This window comes from Durotheca rogersii, assembly GCF_024521655.1.
Source record: "Durotheca rogersii strain YMJ 92031201 chromosome Unknown GGS23scaffold_3, whole genome shotgun sequence".
In the NCBI taxonomy this organism is placed as follows: Eukaryota; Fungi; Ascomycota; class Sordariomycetes; order Xylariales; family Xylariaceae; genus Durotheca; species Durotheca rogersii.
This window is the reverse complement of record NW_026251234.1, coordinates 287,544-309,561: the sequence shown is the minus strand read 5'-3', so window position 1 is coordinate 309,561 and position 22,018 is coordinate 287,544. Positions and strand designations below refer to the sequence as shown.

At 54.8% G+C, this 22,018-nt stretch overlaps 7 protein-coding genes across 7 annotated transcripts; 5 read left to right on the top strand and 2 right to left on the bottom strand.

The window, feature by feature from the left end:
- Nucleotides 1-158: 158 nt before the first annotated feature.
- GGS23DRAFT_550837 (uncharacterized protein) lies at nt 159-2,276 on the bottom strand. Its single transcript, XM_051515308.1, has 3 exons — nt 979-2,276; nt 542-912; nt 159-464 (listed from the first exon to the last, which is right to left on the bottom strand). Exons 1-2 carry the CDS (start codon nt 1,935-1,937, stop codon nt 720-722), a joined length of 1,152 nt encoding a protein of 383 aa, XP_051375188.1. The 5' UTR covers nt 1,938-2,276; the 3' UTR covers nt 159-464; nt 542-719.
- An 829-nt stretch (nt 2,277-3,105) lies between these two features.
- On the top strand, nt 3,106-5,975 carry GGS23DRAFT_273209 (uncharacterized protein). The gene is made up of 2 exons (XM_051512461.1): nt 3,106-5,547; nt 5,608-5,975. Exons 1-2 carry the CDS (start codon nt 3,349-3,351, stop codon nt 5,830-5,832), a joined length of 2,424 nt encoding a protein of 807 aa, XP_051375187.1. The 5' UTR covers nt 3,106-3,348; the 3' UTR covers nt 5,833-5,975.
- Nucleotides 5,976-6,459: 484 nt separating this feature from the next.
- On the top strand, nt 6,460-7,746 carry GGS23DRAFT_273211 (uncharacterized protein). The gene is made up of 2 exons (XM_051512462.1): nt 6,460-6,756; nt 6,829-7,746. The coding sequence occupies exons 1-2, from the start codon at nt 6,634-6,636 to the stop codon at nt 7,447-7,449; spliced, it is 744 nt and encodes a 247-aa protein (XP_051375186.1). The 5' UTR covers nt 6,460-6,633; the 3' UTR covers nt 7,450-7,746.
- Nucleotides 7,747-9,901: 2,155 nt separating this feature from the next.
- GGS23DRAFT_550835 (uncharacterized protein) lies at nt 9,902-10,632 on the top strand. Its single transcript, XM_051515307.1, has one exon. The coding sequence runs from the start codon at nt 10,011-10,013 to the stop codon at nt 10,374-10,376; it is 366 nt and encodes a 121-aa protein (XP_051375185.1). The 5' UTR covers nt 9,902-10,010; the 3' UTR covers nt 10,377-10,632.
- A 3,916-nt stretch (nt 10,633-14,548) lies between these two features.
- On the top strand, nt 14,549-16,033 carry GGS23DRAFT_273164 (uncharacterized protein). The gene is made up of 2 exons (XM_051512460.1): nt 14,549-15,174; nt 15,233-16,033. The coding sequence occupies exons 1-2, from the start codon at nt 14,975-14,977 to the stop codon at nt 15,663-15,665; spliced, it is 633 nt and encodes a 210-aa protein (XP_051375184.1). The 5' UTR covers nt 14,549-14,974; the 3' UTR covers nt 15,666-16,033.
- Nucleotides 16,034-17,074: 1,041 nt separating this feature from the next.
- GGS23DRAFT_614953 (Pre-mRNA-splicing factor of RES complex-domain-containing protein) lies at nt 17,075-18,322 on the top strand. Its single transcript, XM_051520688.1, has one exon. The coding sequence runs from the start codon at nt 17,291-17,293 to the stop codon at nt 18,302-18,304; it is 1,014 nt and encodes a 337-aa protein (XP_051375183.1). The 5' UTR covers nt 17,075-17,290; the 3' UTR covers nt 18,305-18,322.
- A 22-nt stretch (nt 18,323-18,344) lies between these two features.
- GGS23DRAFT_550828 (Rap30/74 interaction domain-containing protein) lies at nt 18,345-21,642 on the bottom strand. The gene is made up of 2 exons (XM_051515306.1): nt 19,771-21,642; nt 18,345-19,718 (listed from the first exon to the last, which is right to left on the bottom strand). The coding sequence occupies exons 1-2, from the start codon at nt 21,172-21,174 to the stop codon at nt 18,993-18,995; spliced, it is 2,130 nt and encodes a 709-aa protein (XP_051375182.1). The 5' UTR covers nt 21,175-21,642; the 3' UTR covers nt 18,345-18,992.
- Nucleotides 21,643-22,018: the final 376 nt, after the last annotated feature.

The following is a 22,018-nucleotide window of genomic DNA, read 5'->3' as shown; positions in this document are numbered from 1 at the left end:
GGCGTTGAATTAGAGTACCAGAGTTTATCAGAGCTCTAGGTAGCGCCGAACTTTTCCTGTTTAACGGGACGCAGGATGTTTTGCGTGCTGCACTCTGAGCTGCCATCTGAGCTGCCATGAGAGGGGGGAAGGGGGGGGGGGGGGGGGGGGCAAGGTTGCGTATTAACAAGTTTTTCTTTTAGTCTTCGCTGCTTCGTCTTAACCAAGATTTCGAGGTACACCGGGGGTTCTCGCGTAGCTACATCCAGTTAACCTCATTACATATCGACAGCCACATCCTCGCCGACCAGCTATCGCCAATAGATCAGTCTAGATAGGTAGATAGTCTCTGCCTTACGGGCACACACAGGATGGCCCTGCAAGGGTTTAAATACGACGAGTGCCTGGACCGAGGGTGGTTGAGAAATGGGCCCTTTGTCAGCGGGTCTCAAGATTGTAGAATTATGAAAATCGTAAATAGTTGCCTACGCGCATGTTAGCTAGCAGAGCCTAGCCGCGCGGTCCCGAGGGGGGGGGGGGGGGGGGGGGAGGGTTATATTACCGTTCGTCTATCTGTTTTCGAACTCGGCGAGCGGGAGTTTCTGTACATCTTTCATACCCCGCCCCCCCCCACGGCAGCTGAACGCGAGGCACCGACAGAAGGTGACCGTACCTCGAGAGCCAGGTCTCAGTCCCGTTTGCTCAACCTGGGGCGGAGGCAGGATGTGGAGGAATGCTGGTCATATAAACCTTCCCCGCATGACTAGTCGGCGCCAGACAGCCTCTTCGTCCTCGTCCTGATCGACGGAAGAAGTGGCGGGGGTGTGATCGATAGGGTCAGGGTTCTCACATAATTCGAGGAAGTCCTCGACCATCCCTTCTCCGGGTGCGAAACCGAGATTTCGCAGCGTATCAAACGGTGTCGAGTCAAGCCTGGCAATATGACGTTAGGATCAACTACAATGCGCCGAGGGAACGTTGGCCGTCGAAATTTCTTACCATCGAGACGTGTCGTCTAGGTTGGTTTTGTTGTTTTCGTGCGTCGTCGCAGGCGCGTTGTTCAAGTCTTGCGGCACGTTCCCGGACGGGTTCAGGCTTATGCGCCTTTCAGGCAGCACAGCTGTTTGTCGCTGGCCCTCTCCGTAGCCGTCGGCGGAGCCATTGGACCCGAACGGCGTAGCGCCGTGAGATCCGCTCAAGCCGCTAGGAGCACGGTCCAGGCCAAAATCATTGGGCCCGTCATCGGGGAAATCGGGGTGATAGCTGTACATTTGGTGGTTCTGCGCCGCGTGGTAAGGGCGCTTCCGGATATCCTCGCTCTGTATGTAGATGTCCCCGGGATCCTGCGGAGCGCCGTGGGGGTTCACGGGACAGGTTTGCAGCATCGAGGCCGACGACGCCGACCGGTTGGACCGAGTCGACATACCCTTGGCCAGCTCGGACTGGTGGTGGGAGTTCGCGGCTTGGCCAAAGCTGATCTCGCCCTGCAACTGGGAGATGATTGGCGAAAGACGCTGGTCCAGAGGGGGGAGGAGCAGATCTGGAGATTCTCCATTTTGCAAGTATCTACCAAGGCGACTCTCGTTGAATCTGCTGACGAGTTCCGCTTGATTGTCGTTGTTCTTGAAGTAATCCAGATTGGGGATGCCCGTACCGCCGTACGTGCCCCCGCGCAAGACCTGCAGAACGATATCCTCGAGCTCCGGCCTTGCTTGGAGCACTATAGCCCACAGGCGCTCGCCGTTCTGGCCGGTGTATCCGCTTCGGGGACCTCTCTTGCGCACAGGTCGGTTATACGTGCACTCTGTCCCCGCGCGCACGCAGACGCTGCACTTGGGGGCCGCGTTATCGCACGGCTGGTGTTGCGAGTTGCAGCGATCACAAGCGCGGCTGGCCTTGCGCTTTTTCGACGCCCTCTTGCCATCGTCGCTTTCACCATCGCTCATAGCCCCCACCATACGGGCCGAGGCAGACGCCGGTATCTCCCGCAGCGACCTCGCCAATTGCGGTCGCGTCTCCGTGATAACAATTTAGCTGACGGACGTCCACGAGTCTCACGATATCAGGCTACTGATAGATGCGTGAGAGGATTCGCGACGCCAGTTGTCAGCCCTATCCGAGGCGACGGCATGAGAAATTCAATTGCCGTTGGGTTTCTGGCGAGAGTGCATCGGGGGAGGCCACAGGTTGCGTGGACTCGCAGGCCGGGTCTGTTGGCGTTGACGGAGATGGTGCTCGACTCTGAACTGAACGCGCCAGGACTAGTCGGTGTTGTAATTGTTGCAATTGACGAGGTGAGGTGAAATTACAGCTCTAAGCGACCAGAGTACGAAATCGGGCCACCTGCGCCAAAACCCCTGACCGGCGCGGGGTCATCGCGGGTGCGTCCAATTGCAACCCCTGGAGTTACCTAGGTGTTGTGGCAGTGCGTAGGCAGTCGGAGGAGCGCTGGGATTACATATGTATAGGGGCCTGACCGCTGAGACGGAGAGGGTAGTACGTGACCGTCACAGCGTGACAGCTGCCGGGGACGATGACGACGGGTTGGTTGTGCGGACAGGGGCTTCGACAGGGTTGGCCCGAGCCACCCCGGCTGGGGAAGACGCCCCGTGCGTCGGGGGTATTACCCGCACTACGTGGAGGTACCTGGAAAGGTATCTAGTACCATACGGTCCAACGTCCAACGTCCAAGTCCAACGTTGGACGGTGTCGCCGTGGCTGAGGGCGGTCGTTGTTGTGGCTGGTGAGATCAAGGACCAACTTTTTTCATCTTCTTGCCGACCAGGTTGCCGTGTCGTCGCTCCCTTCCCCCTGGATGATACGTGCGACCCACCCGCTCCTTCGTACGTACTTTTGGCCGACAGCCTCCCTGCGAACATGTAGACAGAACCGTCATGTAGGCTCAACCTCGTTCGCTTCTCTCCCGTGCCATAGCTATCGACCCAACCTATCGTACCACTTCACGGACGACTATCGATAGAGGGTCATAGATGTGCCCGAATTTCCATGCGGGACTGCACGTGGGATCTCGTGTGGGATTTCGGAGTATATCACTGCTGATGTCGCCGGCCCGTCTTGCCAGAGAGGATCGGTATTGGTATTTCTCTCTTAGCATCAACAATACAGGGATCTCTCGACTGCCTTTCGTGCTGCGCTTCCCAAGCTAGAGGAGGGGCAGTTGTCTGTCGGGGCGCCTAGTTCGCTTCCAAATTAGATCGTACCTGGGTCTTGGCCGAGATTCGCAACCCTCGAATCGCCAGCCCTGGTCGTAAAGAGCGGCACAATTCCTCTCGAACCCCAAGCACCTGCTCGCCGTCAAACACCGTCAACTACGGGCCGCCCGGGAGATACCGGGGAGACGACGTTGGGATGGAATTGATGGAGTCGACTGTGCTCGCGGACGGGCCTGTGGTTGCTCCCGGAAGATCCAAGCGTAGAGTGTTCCCTACTAACTCCTCCATCATCCTTGTGGGATGCCGAGGTGCTGGGAAGCGGACGCTCGGCTTCATCGCCGCCAAACACCTCGGCCGCCGGCTTGTCACTGAGGATCATGCGTTCGAACGTTTGATCGGGTCGAGTCGGCCCACCTTCTTACGCAAGTACGGGCGAGAAACCTTTAACCAGCGGATGACGATGGTGTTCGCCCAGATGCTGAAGCTAAACCGTACGAACTGCGTTATAGAGTGCGGGACGGCGACGCTATCACCTGAGATAGAGGAACTGCTCAAGGCGCACGCTGAGACCAACCCGGTCATTTATATCCACCGCGATAAGGATGACCTCCGCAAATTGCTGAACCTGCCCGCCGCGGAGGCGGAACGTGCTCTCGCCACCGACTCGAGACACCGCGAGTTCTCTAATTTCGAGTACTTCAACCTTTTTGACCCCAGCGGAGAAGGTCAAGTAGCGAAAGACTCCTCGCTTCGTTGCGCACCCACCAACTCGGCTAAGCTGGTTCAAGCGAAGGAAGACTTCAAAAATTTCCTCGATCACATCTTTGGATACGGGTTGACACGATCCTGGATGGCTAACCCTTTCTCCATGAAGGCCATACCTCCGGAGTATCGGACGCACACCTTCGTCCTGTCTTTGCGCCTCTCTAACCTCGTGCACATGTCTGATGATCTCTCCGTATTGGAGGCCCCCGGCGAGGCCGTCGAGCTCATAATCGATACCTGGCCGAGCAACATGCTCGATATCATCGCCACCCAGGTAGCGTTGATTCGCCGCAAACTGGACCTCCCGATTATTTACAACGTCGAAGAGAATCCTCGGGAAGAACGTCGGCGGCCCCTCGAAGAAAGAGACGCGGTGGATCTCGAATTGATGCTCCACGGCCTACGGCTAGGGGTCGAGTACCTAAGTCTCGACCTCGAAAGGAGTCTAGGCCTAGTCTCGCACATTTTATCCATGCGAGGCAGGACTAAGATCATTGGAAACTACACCGTGAAGGGGTTCGGCGCACCGCAGTGGAACGAGGACATCTATGTCGAACGCTACTTATTCGGTCAACAGCTGGGATGTCACATTGTTCGCATCGCTCGATTCTGCGCCGTCGACAGATCTGACGAACTTCGGCAAGTTTTTATTGACAGGGTTCAGGCTTTGCCTGACCCGAAGCCATGCATCATCGCATACGATTACTCGGTATTCGGTGTGGTGACTCCATTTCAGGGACAGATTATGAATCCTGTCGGACACGATTCTCTCGAGAAGTCCGCGCGTGAACAAATGGTCGGCGTAAGTACGACGCGGGGCACTCTGCGTGATATTTTTCGGAAAGGATGGCTTCAGCCACTCAACTTTTACACATTGGGGTCGAATGTCTATTACTCGGCTTCCCCGTCCATGCATAGAGCAGCATATGAGCACTACATGATGCCACACACGTTCGACGCCAAGCGCTGTACCTCGCTGGAGGAGGTGGACCGGGTTCGGTGCGAGCCCGGTTTTGGTGGAGCTTCGTTGGCCGCCCCTTTTAAAGTCGCCATCATGCAGCACCTCAATCATCTCAGCGCTCACGCTGTCGCGGTCGGTGCGGTTAACACGCTTTTACCGCTGCGCGGAGACACTGGCTCCATCCTGGACCACGCCAACGCCCGAAACCGAGCCGGTTCTGCTACTAAGTTTTACGGCGACAACACGGACTGGAATGCCATCATGACCTGCCTACGGCGAGCAATCAGCCCTAGGAATTATGTGCAACCCTCGCGAACGACGGCCCTCGTGATTGGCGCCGGGGGTATGGCACGTGCGGCTATATATGCGCTGATCAAGCTCGGTTGCCGGATGATTTTCATACATAATAGGACGAGGGAGAAGGCAGAAGAGGTGGCTACTCACTTCAATATGTACGCGGCGGAGCAGCGGCTCTTTGGTCGCCAGAATGAAGGAAAGAAAATTTGTCGGGTCCTTGAATCGCCTAGCGATCCGTGGCCAGAAGACTACCTGCAACCTACGATGATCGTGTCGTGCATTCCAGCATCTGGCACGGACGACAATCCGCCTGTGGACTTCAGAATGCCCGCACAGTGGCTGAAAAGCCATACAGGCGGCGTTGTAATAGAGGTAAGGGAACTCATGATACCCGCATAGCCACATATTTTCTAACAGATGCTCTTTATACAGTTGGCATACGAACCCCTCATAACGCCGCTGGTCAGTCAAGTGCGCAGCATTCGGGAAGAAGGCAATACCTCATGGGTTATCGTCGACGGCTTAGAGGTCGTTGGCGAAATGGCTATGGAAGCCTTTGAGCTGATGGTTGGCCGCCAAGCACCTAGACGATTGATGAGGAGGGTCTGTGATGAAACCTGGGAGAGGACAAGCGCACCTTTTCAACCACAAAGATAACTCATCGCAATTACTTGCAGGGCGGAAGACGGGAAACTGCTCTCGGGAGAATCACGGAGTCGCAGAGAGCAGAGCACACTTCAGTTGGTCTACATTAGGACCGTTACCAGCGATTTGATCGACCTATCCGTTGCCCCCGCCGTGGCTCGTCAAAATGGCTTTCAAGCTGTTTGGCAACGATGCCTACGCTCAAACTAATACACGGCTTAGGTGCCACAGACGTCGGAGATATATGTCCTTCTCAAAATGGACCAATACACAGCACGCCGGGGTTTCTGCTAATACATGCCTGACTATCGCGATTTTTTCAAAAATTCATTATATATATACCCACTACTTATGCTCGCAAAAGTCCGGGGAAAATGGCGATCTTGGTGTATATATATTACGGGAGATAATATTCGGCCTGGGAGAGTACGAGACAGCGCTTTTGCTCCAGTTCTGTGCAACTGAAGCACCGATTCGGCTTATCGGGATCCTCATGAAATTCATTAGCCGCGTGTTAGAATAGCATTAGTATGAAACAGTGCCAAACTAACAGTAACCAGGAATAGCCGGGTTCCATGCTGCCTAATTCATTTTCTGTCGAGCTTCAGACCTCTAAAACTAATAGAAGGTTACGAAGACATTGATCTGGTTCAAGGGCATCCCTCCTACCATAATTATTTGCTTTTGACGAGTATCACACGAGCCCAGTTTATACTTCTGCTGACATAATCCCGTCCCATATATTTAACCGTGTGCTCTTGTGCTCTTTCTTTCCCTTCCTTTTTCTCTTACCCCATTCCACCATCTATCACCATGAGCGATTCCAGAGATCGCGTAACTCTGTTTCTAGCACGTCTAGAAGCTTCTTCTATCCTTCTTGTCGAGTGGGAGACGAGCCTTCAGATACGTTTGGGCTACCCACTCGCGTCAAATGGAGTAAGTCGGCGAACAAACGCGGTCCAATCTGATTATGATTGATACTCGATCCCGTTACTGACTTTTCGATAGAGCCGATTTCTCCTCGTCCCTGATGCTCAACTACAGAAGGTCCAAGACATCGCCGCTGAGTTAGGCTTCTCGCCGGCGGACGAGGATACTCTGCGCTCCGCCTACCCATGCGAGCTGTCAGGTCTGGCGGTCCGCTACCTCATCGATGACGCAGCCCACGACGAGGGCCCGCCGCGACGCAGGTTCGTTTTTCTGCCCATGTCTTGGACGGGGATTACGCGCGATGAGCTCGTGCCGATCACGGTCGACGACGGCCTCTGGCCCACACTACCTAGTTCTGTCTGGACTGTACCGCTCCCGGCTGCGTGCGCTGCCTTCGCACGCATTGCCGCCCGCGAGAAACACACAAGTCCGATCCACGACGCGGTCACCGAGCAGCTTTCCAGCGTGATCGGGTATAGCCTCTTCGACATGAGCTACGAGGGAGATTATATGGAGTTCTTGCCCAACGACCAGCCGCTTTCCGATCAGGAGAAATTGGAGATTGAGCACGCCGTGATGGAAATCAAGAGTTGGGCGTTCAGGGAGCATGAAGAGTGGATCAGGGACGTCTTGATTGGCATTTACACTGGGAAGAAAACCTTTTCTGATCTGTCCAACCAGAAAAGCGCCACGCTATAGCCGCCCTTCAACGTACCATGTCAGGCTCCTCAACGGTGGTACTCATTTTCGTGTCGGCGTTTTCCTACGTCGTAGGTTGCCACGGATTTCTGGACATTCAGATCCCCGTTGCTCCTGCGACGCAACACGAACAACCGAGGCGGCTTAAAATAACGGCATTTTATAGTGGTGCGGCGGGACTAGGCCACGTAGGCCTTTTAATGAGTATTTATTAGGTCTTGTACTTATATTTTCATCGACTAGACTTCATCCTATAGACATTATACCCATAGATAGGAATTTACTCGTTTTAATTTACCTTCCTAAAGCCCCTATCTCCCTTTTCTATCCCTCCCAGCTACCTTTACAGCTGGCCGATCAATAGTTTACAGCTGTTTACGGCTACGATCTCGCCTAATCGGTATTAGGCCAGTTGTCGGCAGTTGAGCTGTTCTTGTCCTATCCGGTTCCCCTAATAGCGTGCCTACGCTGTTCCTCTTCAATATCCCGCTGGATTAGGGGGTCGAAACCACAAACTCGTATCAAACGAAGCTAGAAAGCACATGTTGCAGAACATTTAATGTTACGTAGCCTTGTTCCGGTCGTCGTCCTCCAAGACGGAGTCCATGAGTTGAACCAATCCGTCTTCACCAGTGCCCTCCCAGTACTCCCTCAAGGTCCTGACCGCTGAGTATAACCTGTCCACCTTGTGGGTAGAGTAGTCAATGAAGTCCACCTTTTCACTATGCTCCGCAAGCCACACCAGCAAGAATTTGACGTCGATAATGTTTTATTTAAGCTTAGTGATTGACTTTGGCCGGATACCCACGATCAGGTGTACGACAAACCGCTTGATCTTGGTAAGAGATCAGTAGGTTACTTAACGAAGGATAGGGTCAATTCCTAACAGCGCTACTTGGTAGTCTTCGTCATTTAGCTCATCTGTAAGGACCAAGACGTCGGGGCAAGAGGCGGGAAGGGTAGCTGTAGATACATGTATCAGCTTAGGTTTTTCCCCGAGGACCGAGATAGAGTGGGTAGGTACCTACTTACTGTCTCCGGGTCAGATGATGCTTAGATGGCTGGGAAGGCCAAGCCCTTCAATGGGAAGGGTTTCGATCGAAACATGCTGCTCTTGGTTATTGGCAGGCGAAAAAGTCAACTTGTTGTGCTGCAAAGAGAACCTTACATCGCTTTCTGTCAGGACTTCCAAGATGCGGTCTCGCAGCTCGGTGACGCTAGCAACATCAATCTCGATGTCAACATCCATGGTGACCCTGGAGCAGCCGAGAAGGTTGACAGCAAACCCCCCAGTAAACGCATAGTCAATATTGGGCTCGGAGAGAATAGCAGACGGCGCCTTTGCGGCTTGCAGATGAAGTTCTTAGGGAGCCATGGTAGGGGAGGACGTACGTGTGTGTGTGTGTGTGTGATGTTGGGACTGAGAGGCCAACTGCTGGAGCGTCTGATGAAGAACCCTATTATGAGGCAGAAGGGGAGAAAGAGCAATCCGACAGCAGTATTAACAAGTCCACCTACTTTCAGTCCAGGCACGGTGAAAACTGGGAAAGAGCAGCCTGACAGCAATGTAAAGAAGTCCACCTACTCTCAGTCTGGGTACAGGGAAAACCACATAACGGGATCATTTTTCGTGTCTACAGAAAAGGACCTCATATGTCGCAAATGCGACTCATCATTCAGCGAAAGGGCGATGCTAACACGACACGTTTATAGCAACACCTATGTCCCCCCCGACGTCCAGGAGAAGGCCCTGGAGCAGCGGATCGAACGATGAAGAGAGAAGCAAAGCCTGAGCCAGTCTCACCGTCAGTGCCGAACGCGGGGGTGACGTTGAGGTCCAAACCAGACGATCAATCGAGAGGATTTGAGAGAAACTCGTACTGTCAAGTTAACATCAGAGCAGACAAACGCGAAGAGGCGATGGATGTCTGCTAGGCTCCGGATGTTGAAATGCAATGGTTAACCGCACCTAACCGTAACAATGTTTCCCAGAAGCTGAAGTTAAAAAAAGGTGAAAAGGTGAAAATGAAGACAGCAGGCCAAGGACTCATCTCCGTGAACACCATGGCGACATTTCATATATTCATCCCAGGACAGATTCTTGAGATTAACGTTCAGGGAAATTTCGCTGTTACGGCTTACGTTTTAGATTCCCTAAGCCCAAGTATACCGCCGGGAACAATCTTCCTGAGCTCCAACGGAGCAATCATCAACTATACCAAGCAGAAAATCAAGTTCACCTCTTATTAGGATCTGGAAGTTCGGTTTCAGATCATTAAGAAAGCCCCCTGGGTTGTCTGCCGAGTCTGTTTGCTGCCGAAAACCACAATCCACCTAGGAGAAGTAGTAATATAGCGGTAAAGTACAGCCCCCCCCCCCCCCCCCCCCCCTTCACCAAAAAAAATAACGAGAAAGGAACAACGCGATACTACATGTTCTGTGCCACATTCGGAGCAGCACGGAGTTGTGTGGTGAACGCTGACTCTCGAAAAGTAATAATGCGCCAAGCACTATCCTATTTGCTTAGAAAATTTGACAAGTCGGGCCCGTCAACATAGAGAATGCAACCCATCGACACCATACCAGCGTCGGGTCACACGATAGCTGTTGAATTCATCCTGGCCTTACCAAAGGTCAGGCGATCCGAAATTTGGGCACTACTAGGAGACGGATTCGACTCGATAATGTCAGTGTCCGGTCAGTACGATAAAAGGACTATGGCAGCCCCAGGCCGATCAGACTGGACAGCACAACAATGGGGATGGCCTGGCAGAGAGAAAGAATCAGAGGTTAGAATTGGCAATTTGATACCATATCGCAGTGGACGATCAAATCCCATCGACCGACATCCTGCCTGCACTACAGCACCACCTAAACACGCTATACCTACACCGACACGATTAAACGATCCCTCCTCGAACTGTTGACAGGACACAAGCCCAAAGACAACTCTAGACGTCGTTTTCGGAGAAGACCGTGAGTACAATGAGGAAGCGATGAGGATGTTGTACAAGGAAGCAGACACGGCATCGACTCACGCAGCAGCAAACACCAAGATAAGGTATACCTAACGCGACCCACGACTACCGAAGCTTCAATAAGAAGGGCAAAGTCTACCTACCTCAAGCTACATCATGACTAGCAGCTTTCGGGAAATCTGAATCGGAAGTGACCGCGACAGAGAGCAGGTCCGTTTGCCATCATCGAGAAACAACAGCGACTTGGTTAGGGTGGGCAAGGGGCGAGCAGGGCCTGAGCAGGGGTGAGCAATATCACGTGGGCCGTGCCGGAACGGGAGATAGCGAGACCGGGACATGATGAAATTGACAAGGAGTTGGGGTTGAAAGATTTCCCTGGAATGTAGGTTCGAAGGACGCTCGCTTGGATTCCTCTTCTTGGGGCAGTGAAAGCTTCTCGGCACTAGCAATCGCGCTCGATATGATTCCCGAATTCTACGAACTGACTGCATCGCGAAAGGCCCCGTCTGTATTTCTATCTACCTAGTTAGTCGCAAGAGGCGGGGTGCGACCGGCGTTGCGGGTGAAGGGAGGATGAGAGATTGTCTCTGGTAGTCGGTGGAAACGTAGAGACTCCTGCGTGCGGTCCCGAGCCTCGTACTCCTCCTGCTCGACGTAGTCTGCGAAGCCGAAATACACGTAATTCTGAAAAGGGGAAAGAAAAAAAAACCAAGGTAATTTCGTGTTGTTTCCGAGTCGAGTTGAAAAGACACCGTGGTCCGAAAGATGGCTTCTCGCCTGTCGCTCTGATATAATATTCTCTGGTTGCCTATTTAAAATGGCCAGCCTCGCGTTTTTGTTGGGGTTGGCAGCCCGCCTGTTATGATCATTGGGGATTTGCCTCGCACGATGTCAACCGAGTAAGTACCTACCTACCTACCTACCTACCTACCTACCTGCTACTAACGTGTGATGGCTAAATTGATAGGTAGGTATCGTGGGAGCAACTACATACATATGTGTGATTTCGGAGACCACCGAGCTCGCCGTCGAGGATATCCTGCCTAGGGTAGACAGGCATAGCTAAGCGATTTCCGACGGGGGCTGTCGACGAGAGCGTCCTGCGTCCGTCCCCTCGGCACCATCGTAGGCGGGACGCGACAGGTAGGTAGGTAGGTACCTGTACCTAGTATAAGCCGTGTATAAAACAGGTACCTCGATGAACCCTGTCGATTCCGTAGTCAGATGACCCCCGGATCCAAACGAGCAGCATCGTGAAGATGAGGTCAAGACGGCTGGTTCACGAGACACACACGGTGCTGGGCCCTGTTGGAATCCCTTATGTCATCTCTCCGGCTTCGACGAATCAGCCAGAGGGCATTTTGCTGCCCATTTCACGTGGTTGTGACCGGCCCCCTTTCCCCGGGGCCAGCTGGGCGGCTCCAGCTGCACCCGCTGTTAGCAATGTGACCTACACCAAATACATAGATTGCCTTATTCGCGCGGGGGGTTCGGTGAGGCGGAGGGAGGTACTCGGCCAGCCCGAATCTGGAAGTCATCACATAGACTCGACGCTGAGTTCGTCGCAGCGTGTCGAGGCTTATCGCTAAGCGCCACGAACCAACACGGGGGGTGGGGTTCAGGGGGTGATGTAGCTCTGGTACCTATAGGTAGGTACCTACGTTCGCTACCTCAGGCACGTAAGCCCGCAGTGTAGGTACGTTAGGGAGAACCACCCCGCCCCCGCGCGCCCGCTGCAGGTCGTTAGCATGCATTAGGTACCTAACATACCATCCTATATTAGAGGCCCATCTGTGTCGTAGTCGGGCACCTCGGTATCTATCTACGCTTGCATACCTCCTCGAAACCAGTAGTAGCATTGCTACGACGCGTTGCGTGTTGATTCGTAACACGGAGGAAAGGGGAGGGGGAGACTGCAGCTAACCCACGATATGCGACAGATCGGCTGTATCGGGGACAGCGCGTGGAAGCGCGCCGAGGGAAGCGTCCAGATGCTAGGCGGCAAGCCGTCGTTTGATAAAGCCTCCGTTCGATAGGCCTCCCCAGACATCTGATGGTATTCGGGCTGGACGACGGAACCTTCCTATCGCCCGCGCGGAAGCAGGCACATGGGCGCTCTGATTTGTCCGTGTCGTCTTATCGCGACAGCCCACCCAGGCTACTTTAGGTACTGGCTGGAGGTGGAAGTTCTGAAGAGAACTCCACGAAGGTACCTCCTAGATATAGTACCCATAAAGTACTATTAGCGTACCTACACGCCCAAGGCTGGCCTTCCAGTCAGTTGCACAATGGTGTCTTGGAAATGGCGGCTACCTGGGGTACTGTTACCGCGAGTATGTGTAGATACTTCCTAACCTTCCTAGGCAGGTAGCATACATACCTGTAAATACCTTAGGTAGGTAGGTAGGTAGGTGCCTCAGGTAGGTAATGCAGACACCTATCATGGAATTTGCTAATCGGCTGTGCCAGAATAGATACGATTGGGGAGGGTCAGCATGGTGCCCAAGTCATCGGCAAGCTGAGTGAGAGGTGTGCGGCAGCAGTTGGCATCTAGGGAGACGTCGTCTGTTAGCAGCGCGATGCAGCTCGGATTTGCCGACGATAACTGGTGCATTCGGGGCTGGCAAATGATACGGCTGGACCAGCAGCACGAGCTGGCGACAGCCAGTCCGAGCCCGAGCCCGAGCTCTCCGTCCTCTCGACTTGCTTTTATACTCAATGCAGATTTATCGTGGCATTTCTTGCTTCGTCTGCGTATTCGTCAAGGTAAAATGCCACGCCCTTCAAGGCCCCTGACAGGCGCCGACAAGGTCAGCTGGCATCCCAGGATGCTCGCGACTACATACGTATCTAGGTATGTACGGATATACGAGACGAGTTGCTGCCACTCCCGCCGCTCCTTAAGAATCACACAGTAATAACCATCGCGGTGTGTTGGTGATGTGCGCAACTCGCTAGCCCGGCCTAGCCCGGCCCAGGCTCTTTTTGGCCTTGCCGTCGTCACACGCGCACCCAACACAGGACTTAGAGTCGAAGTGACTGGTTAAGCCAATATAGAAGATTCGCCAAGGGAAGAGGGAGGGAGGAGGCAGCCCAGGCGGCTGACCAAACTAAGGGATAGACACGACCCTCATAATACCTACAAGGAGGTAGATATCTAAGCCTGGCGCGTCGAATAGGTAGGTGCATGGGCAGACGTGCCCATTATATAGGTAGGTAGTAACTTTTATGAGCAAATCGCCACGCGCCTCTGAGGGTAAGGGGGGATGTAATGAGATGCCACAGCGGTAGGCGACATGAAGTAATCCTAACTTCATCAAGCCCAATTGTGTTAGTCCGATCCCCTCCCGATAGAATGGGGAATACCGAGTTGGCCTAGAGGGCACGACAGGAGGCTGTCCGGATTGGGTTCCCTTATTAAAACACCCTTGGGTTTCCCTCCTTTGGTCAACTACGTTAGACACCATCCTCTCCCCCCTCTCGTATAGCATCAGCGGACGGCGGACGGCACCAAGCCGCCAAAGCGCCAAATAGAAACCGCATTTGCGTCGTGTCTTCAAGTGTGGGCCTGTCGCCCATGCATCGCCTGTTCTGGCTGTTTTCAGGCCAAGGTTCCCCGTCTCAGCACTCGCTCTCTGGCCGGTCCCTTTCGGTTGTCGAAGATTCGATCGAAGCTCCAACGCCTGCTGCGTCATCGTCTCCGTCAAAGCCGAGGCAGATCTCGAAGCGAAACCGGTTCTCCCGTCGAGGCGTTATCGATAGATAGTGCGGCAACCACTGCCACTGTCAACATTGTATCGCAATCGTCGGAGGGTCTTATCGCCGGCGGTACAGGCAGGTCCTGCGGCCAGGTCAGGTACCTGCCCAGGTACCTACCCAAGTACCTCCAAGGTACCGCCGCGGACATCCACACCCCTTATCCTATCTAATCTGAGTCACCCCGGCCTTTGTCTTTGCTCATCGAGTCGCCCGCCCGCTCCTTTCCACCTGTGACATAACGACCGACGAACAAAGCCACGCTTCCCCATCACTTGACGGTGTCCTGCCTTTGCTTACCCTTTGACTCCCCTTGCTCTCCCCTTATTCTTCTCATCACAATCCCAGCTCGGCGGGGACACAAACAATTTCCCACTTCGCAAACAGAGAAACCGAAAGAAGAACCAGGCCTGCTCTTCTCTTACCTAATCGTCATCTTCCGTCTGCCCTGTGACTCGACCATCCGCTTCTCCCCCTGATCAGCTCTTCTTCATCAACAATCCAGAAAGCACCGAATCCCTCTTTCCCCTTGACACCGATCTTCTCCCTCTTCCTCATCCTACACGTCTAGCTCGTACTCGCAACCCTCTCGCCGCAGTGTAATTAATAGCTCATCCCCTGCATCGCTCTCACTACCTCCCAGCTCGCCCAACTCGCTTTTGAGATAAACGTGCGATACAACAACGCAGGCCATCGGGGATATTCATCTACCTCGAGGCAGCCCACCAAGACCAACATCATAATATCCCGCATCGTATTTCCCAAGACCGTTCCTGTACCGTCAGCCCACCATGACCTTCGAGCAAGCCCGGGACCTCCGAAGCTCCGCCCAGGACTCGAAGCGATTCAAGGAGCATGCCGAGAAATGGTCGCGGGGCACCCGGCCTTTAGCTGGACGTGTAGGTTCACTCCAATCCCCGTGGGGCGACCCGGGCGACGTGGCCATGGGCATGGTCCACCACGAAAAGATCCGACCTGAGCGGCATTTGAGGTGAGTCGTCCCGCAACTGTTTGCGTGCTGTCAGGAGCCGTCGTTAACATGCCCATAGCCATATCCGCCTTCCAACCCCAAATATCGTCAAGCCGCGAGGAAGCGGGTTCGTTCGACACGACCTTCCGGGGAATTATTCCCGCGCCAAGCTGAACGCCTTGGAAGAGCTGCATGACCAATCAAGCGTCTCTCGATCGATCCACGACCTCCTGCCGTCACCCCACACACGACGAAGCCACAGCATCTCCGATAACATACTATACAGCTTCGATAGGGCCGAAAGTCCGGGGAAGCCGCTGACGCTCGACGTATTCGTCAAGACCAACCCCAAGGAGACGGAGAAATTCGTCGAAAAGGAGTACGAAATCCTCGACAACAACGGCGATGCCCTCAAGGGCCGGAAGGCTCGTCAGAACCTCCGCCGCAAGAATCGCGGACCAACGGCAGACGAGCCGGAGGTCATCGAAGACGACGGCTTCGAATTGCTGTAAGACGAGGTAAATCGGATCGCTTCGAGTGCTCGTAGTCCACTTTCACAATACCGCGACTGCATCCATTCTTTTGCCTACAAGGTTCATCGACGTTGTCGATGCTCCTCCCATTTTTTCTCCTTCCCGAAAGTGGGATCGTCGGTGCGATGCAGTACGCTTCGCCGTTCTTATGGACCCGTCACGACCGAAACGATTTTGATTTATTCGACTTCAACCGCAGCTGTGGTCTAGCATTTCGGAGGAGTGTGCTGTTGGTGTTGGCATTAGATTTCTTCTCGCACAGTGTCCCTGTCGCCCCGAGCATGCGCATTTTAGACAGCAACAGGCTTCTGTACGATGCATATCCTATTCGGAGTTTTGGCAGGCGATGCTGAGCCTTACTTTGACCGTGGAGAGAAGGTGTGGTTAGAGGAGGACGGCTCGGCGTATTCTGTCTAGTAGATTGTGGTGGTATGTTTGGGTTGACGGGCACACGTGCTGTTCGGGCCGGAGCTGACAGTTCCAGTTGGGTGTATTGAGCTATCGTTTTTAATTCTTGTAGCATCAGGTATCATTCAGCCCCAATACATACCACGGTTTGTTTTCACCGCGGACCTCTGGAAAGGGTATGAGATTTATGATGTCGGTTGTTCGGGTTGAAGAGGGCGACGGTGTAAGTATTTGAGAAAAAGTGAGAAATCGCCTATTCTCCAAGTTGTGCGCCTCTCTCATGGTCCGTGCTTGATTACATAAGCTATGTATCTGCATTCATTGCCTCTTTGGCTTGTAGGTATAGTAGGAGAGAACTTGGAGGAAGAAGTTGTAGCTACTTGTAAGCTCACGTTTATGGCTTCCATTTTTTCCCCCGACTGGTAATTCTTCCTATCCGACTTGGTTGCCTTGTCTCTTCCTTTCGTACTCTATACGCCGCCTTGTCGAGTTCCGCTAACACCTACCTAAGCTACCTACATTTAGCCACCTTTAGTTCAAGTGTTTACCTCCTAGTTTGTAGTGATAAACCCCCCTTGGGTTCATTACAAGGTACCGAGGTTTACGAAGAAACATTTCTGTATTCATAAGAAGGTAGAACGCGTAGGTGAGTGCACTCGTCGCCCTTCGACGTGCGTGGCGAGCGGCGGATGTTAAGAATACTGAGGAGTTAGGTACGTAAGTAGTGGCCAAATTTAGGTGCCTAGGTACCTAAGAATGCAGTACCTAATTGTAGGTGGATGTATTTGCTACCTAGGTATATCCCGTTATGCCAAGCTTTATTCACTAAGCGAATTCTTTCCTAGAATGGACGTGTTCCCTGCCAATCTCTTATCCGCTTATCGAGGTAGGTAACGTCTGTACCTAAGTCAACGCCCCCAAGCTTCGAAGCTATTTCGGTGTGTTTGCCTTCACTTCCCCAAAAGCCATCAGCATCAACACATCCGACAACATTAATTCCTCCCTACACGCGACTCCCGGGCCTAACCTCGACCCCATCCCTCGAAGAAGAACCCATATATCTACGCGTCCTCAGCACGTCCTCCTCGACCCTCGACGACACCCTGAACCGGTGAACCAACCCGGCTCTTCGAACCAGCCGACTCCCTCCTTCGCCCCCCTCCCCCCCTTACCCTCCCCCAAACGCCGCCGCCGCCATGCCGTCAGACCTGTCCAACTACCTCGCGACGCGGTACCTCGTGGCGGACCCGAAGCCCTCCAAGAAGCGCAAGCGCAAGCCGGCCGGCGGCGACGCCGCGGGCCTCATCATCGCGGACGACGACGAGTCCGGGTGGGCGAGCCGGGGCGACGACGGCGCGGACGGCGAGGGGGCCGCCGTCGTGGCCGGGACCAGCGCGGAGTTCCGGCGGGCGAAGAAGTCCGGGTGGAAGGCGGTGGGCGGCGCGGCGAAGCCAGCAGACGACGGCGACGCCGCGGAAGCAGCCGCGGTGCTGGCGTCGGCGGCCGCCGAGACCGCAGCCGAGACCGCGGACGCGGACGCGCCGGTGCTCATGTCGGACGGGACGCACGCGGGGCTGCAGAGCGGGGCGGCGGTGGCGGCGCAGCTGGAGGCGCGGCGGCGGGCGGAGCGCGAGGACTTTGAGCGGTCGCGGCGGCGGCGGGGAGGCGGCGACGGCGAGGCCGGAGACGAGGAGACGGTGTACCGCGACGCGACGGGGCGGCGCGTGGACGCGAGCATGCGGCGGGCGGAGCTGCGGCGCGAGGCGGAGGCGGCGGCGGCGAAGCGGGCGGCGGCCGAGCGCGCGCTCCGCGGCGAGGTCCAGGAGGCGGAGGGGCGCCGCCGCCGCGAGCGCCTCGACGACGCCAAGCTCATCCCCGTCGCGCGCCACGCCGACGACGCCGAGATCAACCGCGAGATGCGCGACCAGGTCCGCTGGGGCGACACCATGGCTCAGTTCATCGGCGGAGGAGGAGGGGGGGGGGGAGAGGGGAAGGGGAAGGCGGAGAAAGGGAAAGGGAAGAAGAAGGACCAGGAGAAGGGCAGGCCAATATATCAGGGCGCCTGGGCGCCGAACAGATACCAGATCCGCCCCGGATACCGCTGGGACGGCGTGGACAGGAGCAATGGCTTCGAGGCGGAGAGGTTCAAGGCGATTAACCGCCGCGAGCGGAATAAGGGCCTCGAGTATGCGTGGCAGATGGATGAGTGAAGTGGGAAAAGAAAGGGGGGGGGGGGAAGCGGGGGGTTACGTTGGGAGGTACAAGAGCAATCGCTACGGGGAGTCGTCTATGGTAATAGACATAGTGTGTACTCTGCATACACTGGTGATAATGGAGACCTCTATTGTCGGAGGAAATACAAATTGATTAAAGAAAGCATACTGGCCTCTTGGATATCCACCCTGCAAATTGTGTATTTACTGTCTACCTTACTAACCTGTAACTCTGTCCCACGGTAGTGTGGGCTTCCCTCTCGCGAACTTCGTTGATTCCGCTGCCCACCTCGTTGCTACAGGGAAACAAAGCCTCATTAATAATAACGACCATTGGAAAATGGGGGAGCGTGCTTGCGAGCAGCAGGCTCTCTGCAAGGCCAATCTTATCCCTGACGAACCGCATTGAAAAAAAAGAGGCACCCACGCCGTGTTCCTCGGGACCTTCTCGCCTCCAGGTCCGAGGGCTCCCGCTGGATTCTGACTAGATATAATCTAACCCTTTCTCACTCTCCGTTCTTCTTAGATACCACCACGGTCTAGACACTACGATAGTGCAAGGGACTCTTTCCCGGGAATAAAGAAAAAACTAAAGCAGATACCCCCAAATCAGAAACTGCAGGCCCTGCATCCGAAATTTGGAGTGTCCAATAGGGCGGAACCCCTCGAGATGAGAGAGAATCACTTAGGCCTTGCGACGAAGCAGCTTCTCCACCGTGTTGAAGTTGGCATTCTCCTTGACCAGTTTGAGCCATTCCTTCCGCGACATACACCCTGGTTTCTCGACGCGGTCATGGAACCGCTTCAAAAGCGCACCGATAGTAATGCCTTCTGGAAGGGGTGGCAGCGCGTCAACGATTTCTTGAGGTGTAATAGTATTAGTGTACTCCTGTGTTGGGCTCTGAACCGCGGCGCCGGGGGAGTTAGATCTGGGAGCGGAGGTTGCTCCTCTATTGGTGGGCGGATTGGCGCCCTGGAGAGGCGCAGGACTGCCTGCTCGCGAGCCTGCAGGCGTGCCTCTTCCACTCGTACTCATCGGGCCGAGCCGCTTCTTCTTGCTTCCCGCCCCGTCTGACATCTCGCCGGCTGTGCCTTCACCGTCGCTAGTGGAGCCGGCACCCGGCTTCACACGTTGATTGCCGGGTAGGGGTGTGGTGCCGCGGCTACCCGGACCTGAAGTTGTATGTGTAGTCTTCTTCTTCTTTCGGGTAGACTCGGTACCGCTAGAGTCTGAAACCATGGGAGATCCAGCCCTTTTCAGAGATTTGCCCTTCTTTGCCGCCTCGGCAGCCGCCTTCTTTCCTTGAGGTGTGTTCGCTCCCTTAGAGGAAGTGCCTGAAGCAGCTGGCTTGTCTTTATCTCCCTTCTTCTCCTCGTCTTCCTTCTCATCGTCGTCCGAATCGGATTCATCCTACCTTTATATTAGTCTTCCACAGGCCAAATCGAGAGGAACGAATTCTTACCTCTGAGGAAGCGAAGGGATCCCTATCCCGAGATGAATCGCTCTCGTACTGGAACTGCTTGTCACGTCTCTTCAGCGCTTTCTTCAGATCCTTGCCTAGCAGCTTTCTCTCCTGCTCTTCCTTCTGCTCATCAGCCTCGTCCTTCTCGACCTTGAGCTCATCAGCTTCGCCGAAAAGATTAGCATTAAGCTGATCTCGGCGGATGCGACTATTAGCCTGTCGAGTATCCTCATCTCTGTCGGGCTCGTATCCAGCGGTTTCGTCGTCATCCTGAAACTCGTCCCCCGACATATCAATGTCGTCATGATCCATTTTCTCCTGGCGAGAGGACTGTTTGAATGTACCGCTCTCCTGCTTGACGGCCGTGCGGCCGTTCACGATAGCACGGGATTCCGCCATGGCCTTTTCAGCCTCTGCGCGCTGGGTGTCTCTGATAGCCCATCGACCTAGCGCGACCTTCCTGTTCATGGCTTTTTCGGCTTCCTCGATCGACAAGGCCTGGAAAGCCCCACGCTTCGAAGTAAACTTGTACCATTTTTCCAAAGGCACTATCCGAAACCCACCATTGTGAATGATCAGCGCGACTTTGCAGTCGGACAGAGGCGCTTCGTACTGGCCGACCCAGACGTTCTTCCCATCAGCGTCCTCCAAGTGCCACGGCAAGGCCTCTTCGTACCGAATCTCCGACTCCTTCTTCTGCTTCTCCGTGCGTGGCTGATAGTAGATCTGCATGCCGTGCCTCTTTTTGGGGTCTTTCTGTTGCTTTCCTTTCGGATTCGGGTCCTTAATGGTAGGTGCCTTCAAGGCGTCGTCGGCTGCACGTTGTGCTTCTCTCTCGGCTTTTATCTGGGCGAGCTTTTGAATCTCTGCAGTATCGACAGGCGCCTCCTCGACTGGAGGCGGCTCCTCCTTCACGACACGACCGGGCGGCGGCTGTCTAGGATCGCGCCGATGCAATGTTACGGGACGTGTGAATTCGTTCTGACTAGTAGGGTCAACTCCCGGGTCGCCAGGTTTCGGTGCTCTGGCCCCCGGCGGAGCTAGTCTCATCACGTGGAAGCGCAGACCTTCCTTCAAAGACTTCTTGGTGATAAATAAAGGATACTCCTGAGCATCAGGCGGTTTTGGGGTGGACCACCCATCATTCTGTTTACGCAACGCTTCGATGTCCGGCGGGCCTTGCTTTGCTTGTGGCTTGGTACTTGGTCGGGACGCGAGGTTAGGTCTAGTACTAAGAAAGGACGGAGGGGCGGCGGAAGGCGGCGGCCGGTGTACAGGTCTCTTTCTGGGAACGAGGGGATTTCCGGTAGGACGTGGTCTACGCCGCAATGGGGCACCCGGAAGACCCGGAGGAGTTGGTCGCTGGCCGTTAGGGTCGCCGGAGGGCGACGCGCTTTCGCTCATGGCGCCAACGTATAGAGAAGCTGGGGTTGGCGGTCGGTCACTAGCTGTCCAGGAACCGCGAGACTGTTGACGGATCTAACCAAGCCCACCGGCTTATGGGGTTATGGTTCGTGAATGCGCATCGGCGGATGCTGGATGGTGTCGGGCGGTCAACGATGGAAAGCTGACTGTGACGCGAGGGCGTGGCCAGCGTAGGTATTGTATCAATGGTCGCGACCAGGTCCGGCTCGGAAATGCGTGGAGAGAATGCGTGGGCGGGATGCGTGGGCGGAATGCGCGGGCGGAAAAGGAGACGTGAGTATCGCAATAAGATATGCAGTTCTTCGCGTCGGAATCGCGAGCCGGGGTCGAAGCAGACGTCGTCGCAAGGCAGCCTGGGTTGTGGCGAAACAAGATGAGAAAAAGAAGGAAAATGGATGAAAGAAGAGGTAAGGCAGCGAGCCGGAAAATGATGAAGGAAAGTCGGACGGGTGCAGCCACTTTGAGAAGAAGGTTGTGGGTCATTGCGGCGGCCATCCACCGACGTGCCTCCGCCTTATGTAAGCGGATGCTGGGGAGGAAAAGTCCCTGGTGTACCCGACCTGGCCTAAGGCAGGTACTAGGTCCATAAGGTTGGACTACGAGGTAGGTACCGGCTCCACCCCGTAACAGTCTTGCATTGCCCTGATCATCTCCCTCGGGCGTCGTATCGGTACCGAGACCCGAGCCCCTGGTACCGATCCGGTAGGTTCTAAATGTACCTAATACAGGTCCGTAATGCATGCCACAGAAAGGTATGTAGGCACCTATGTAGGGCATGTCCGTAACCACAGTCTAGGTACCTGTAGGTGGATGTCTGTAATAC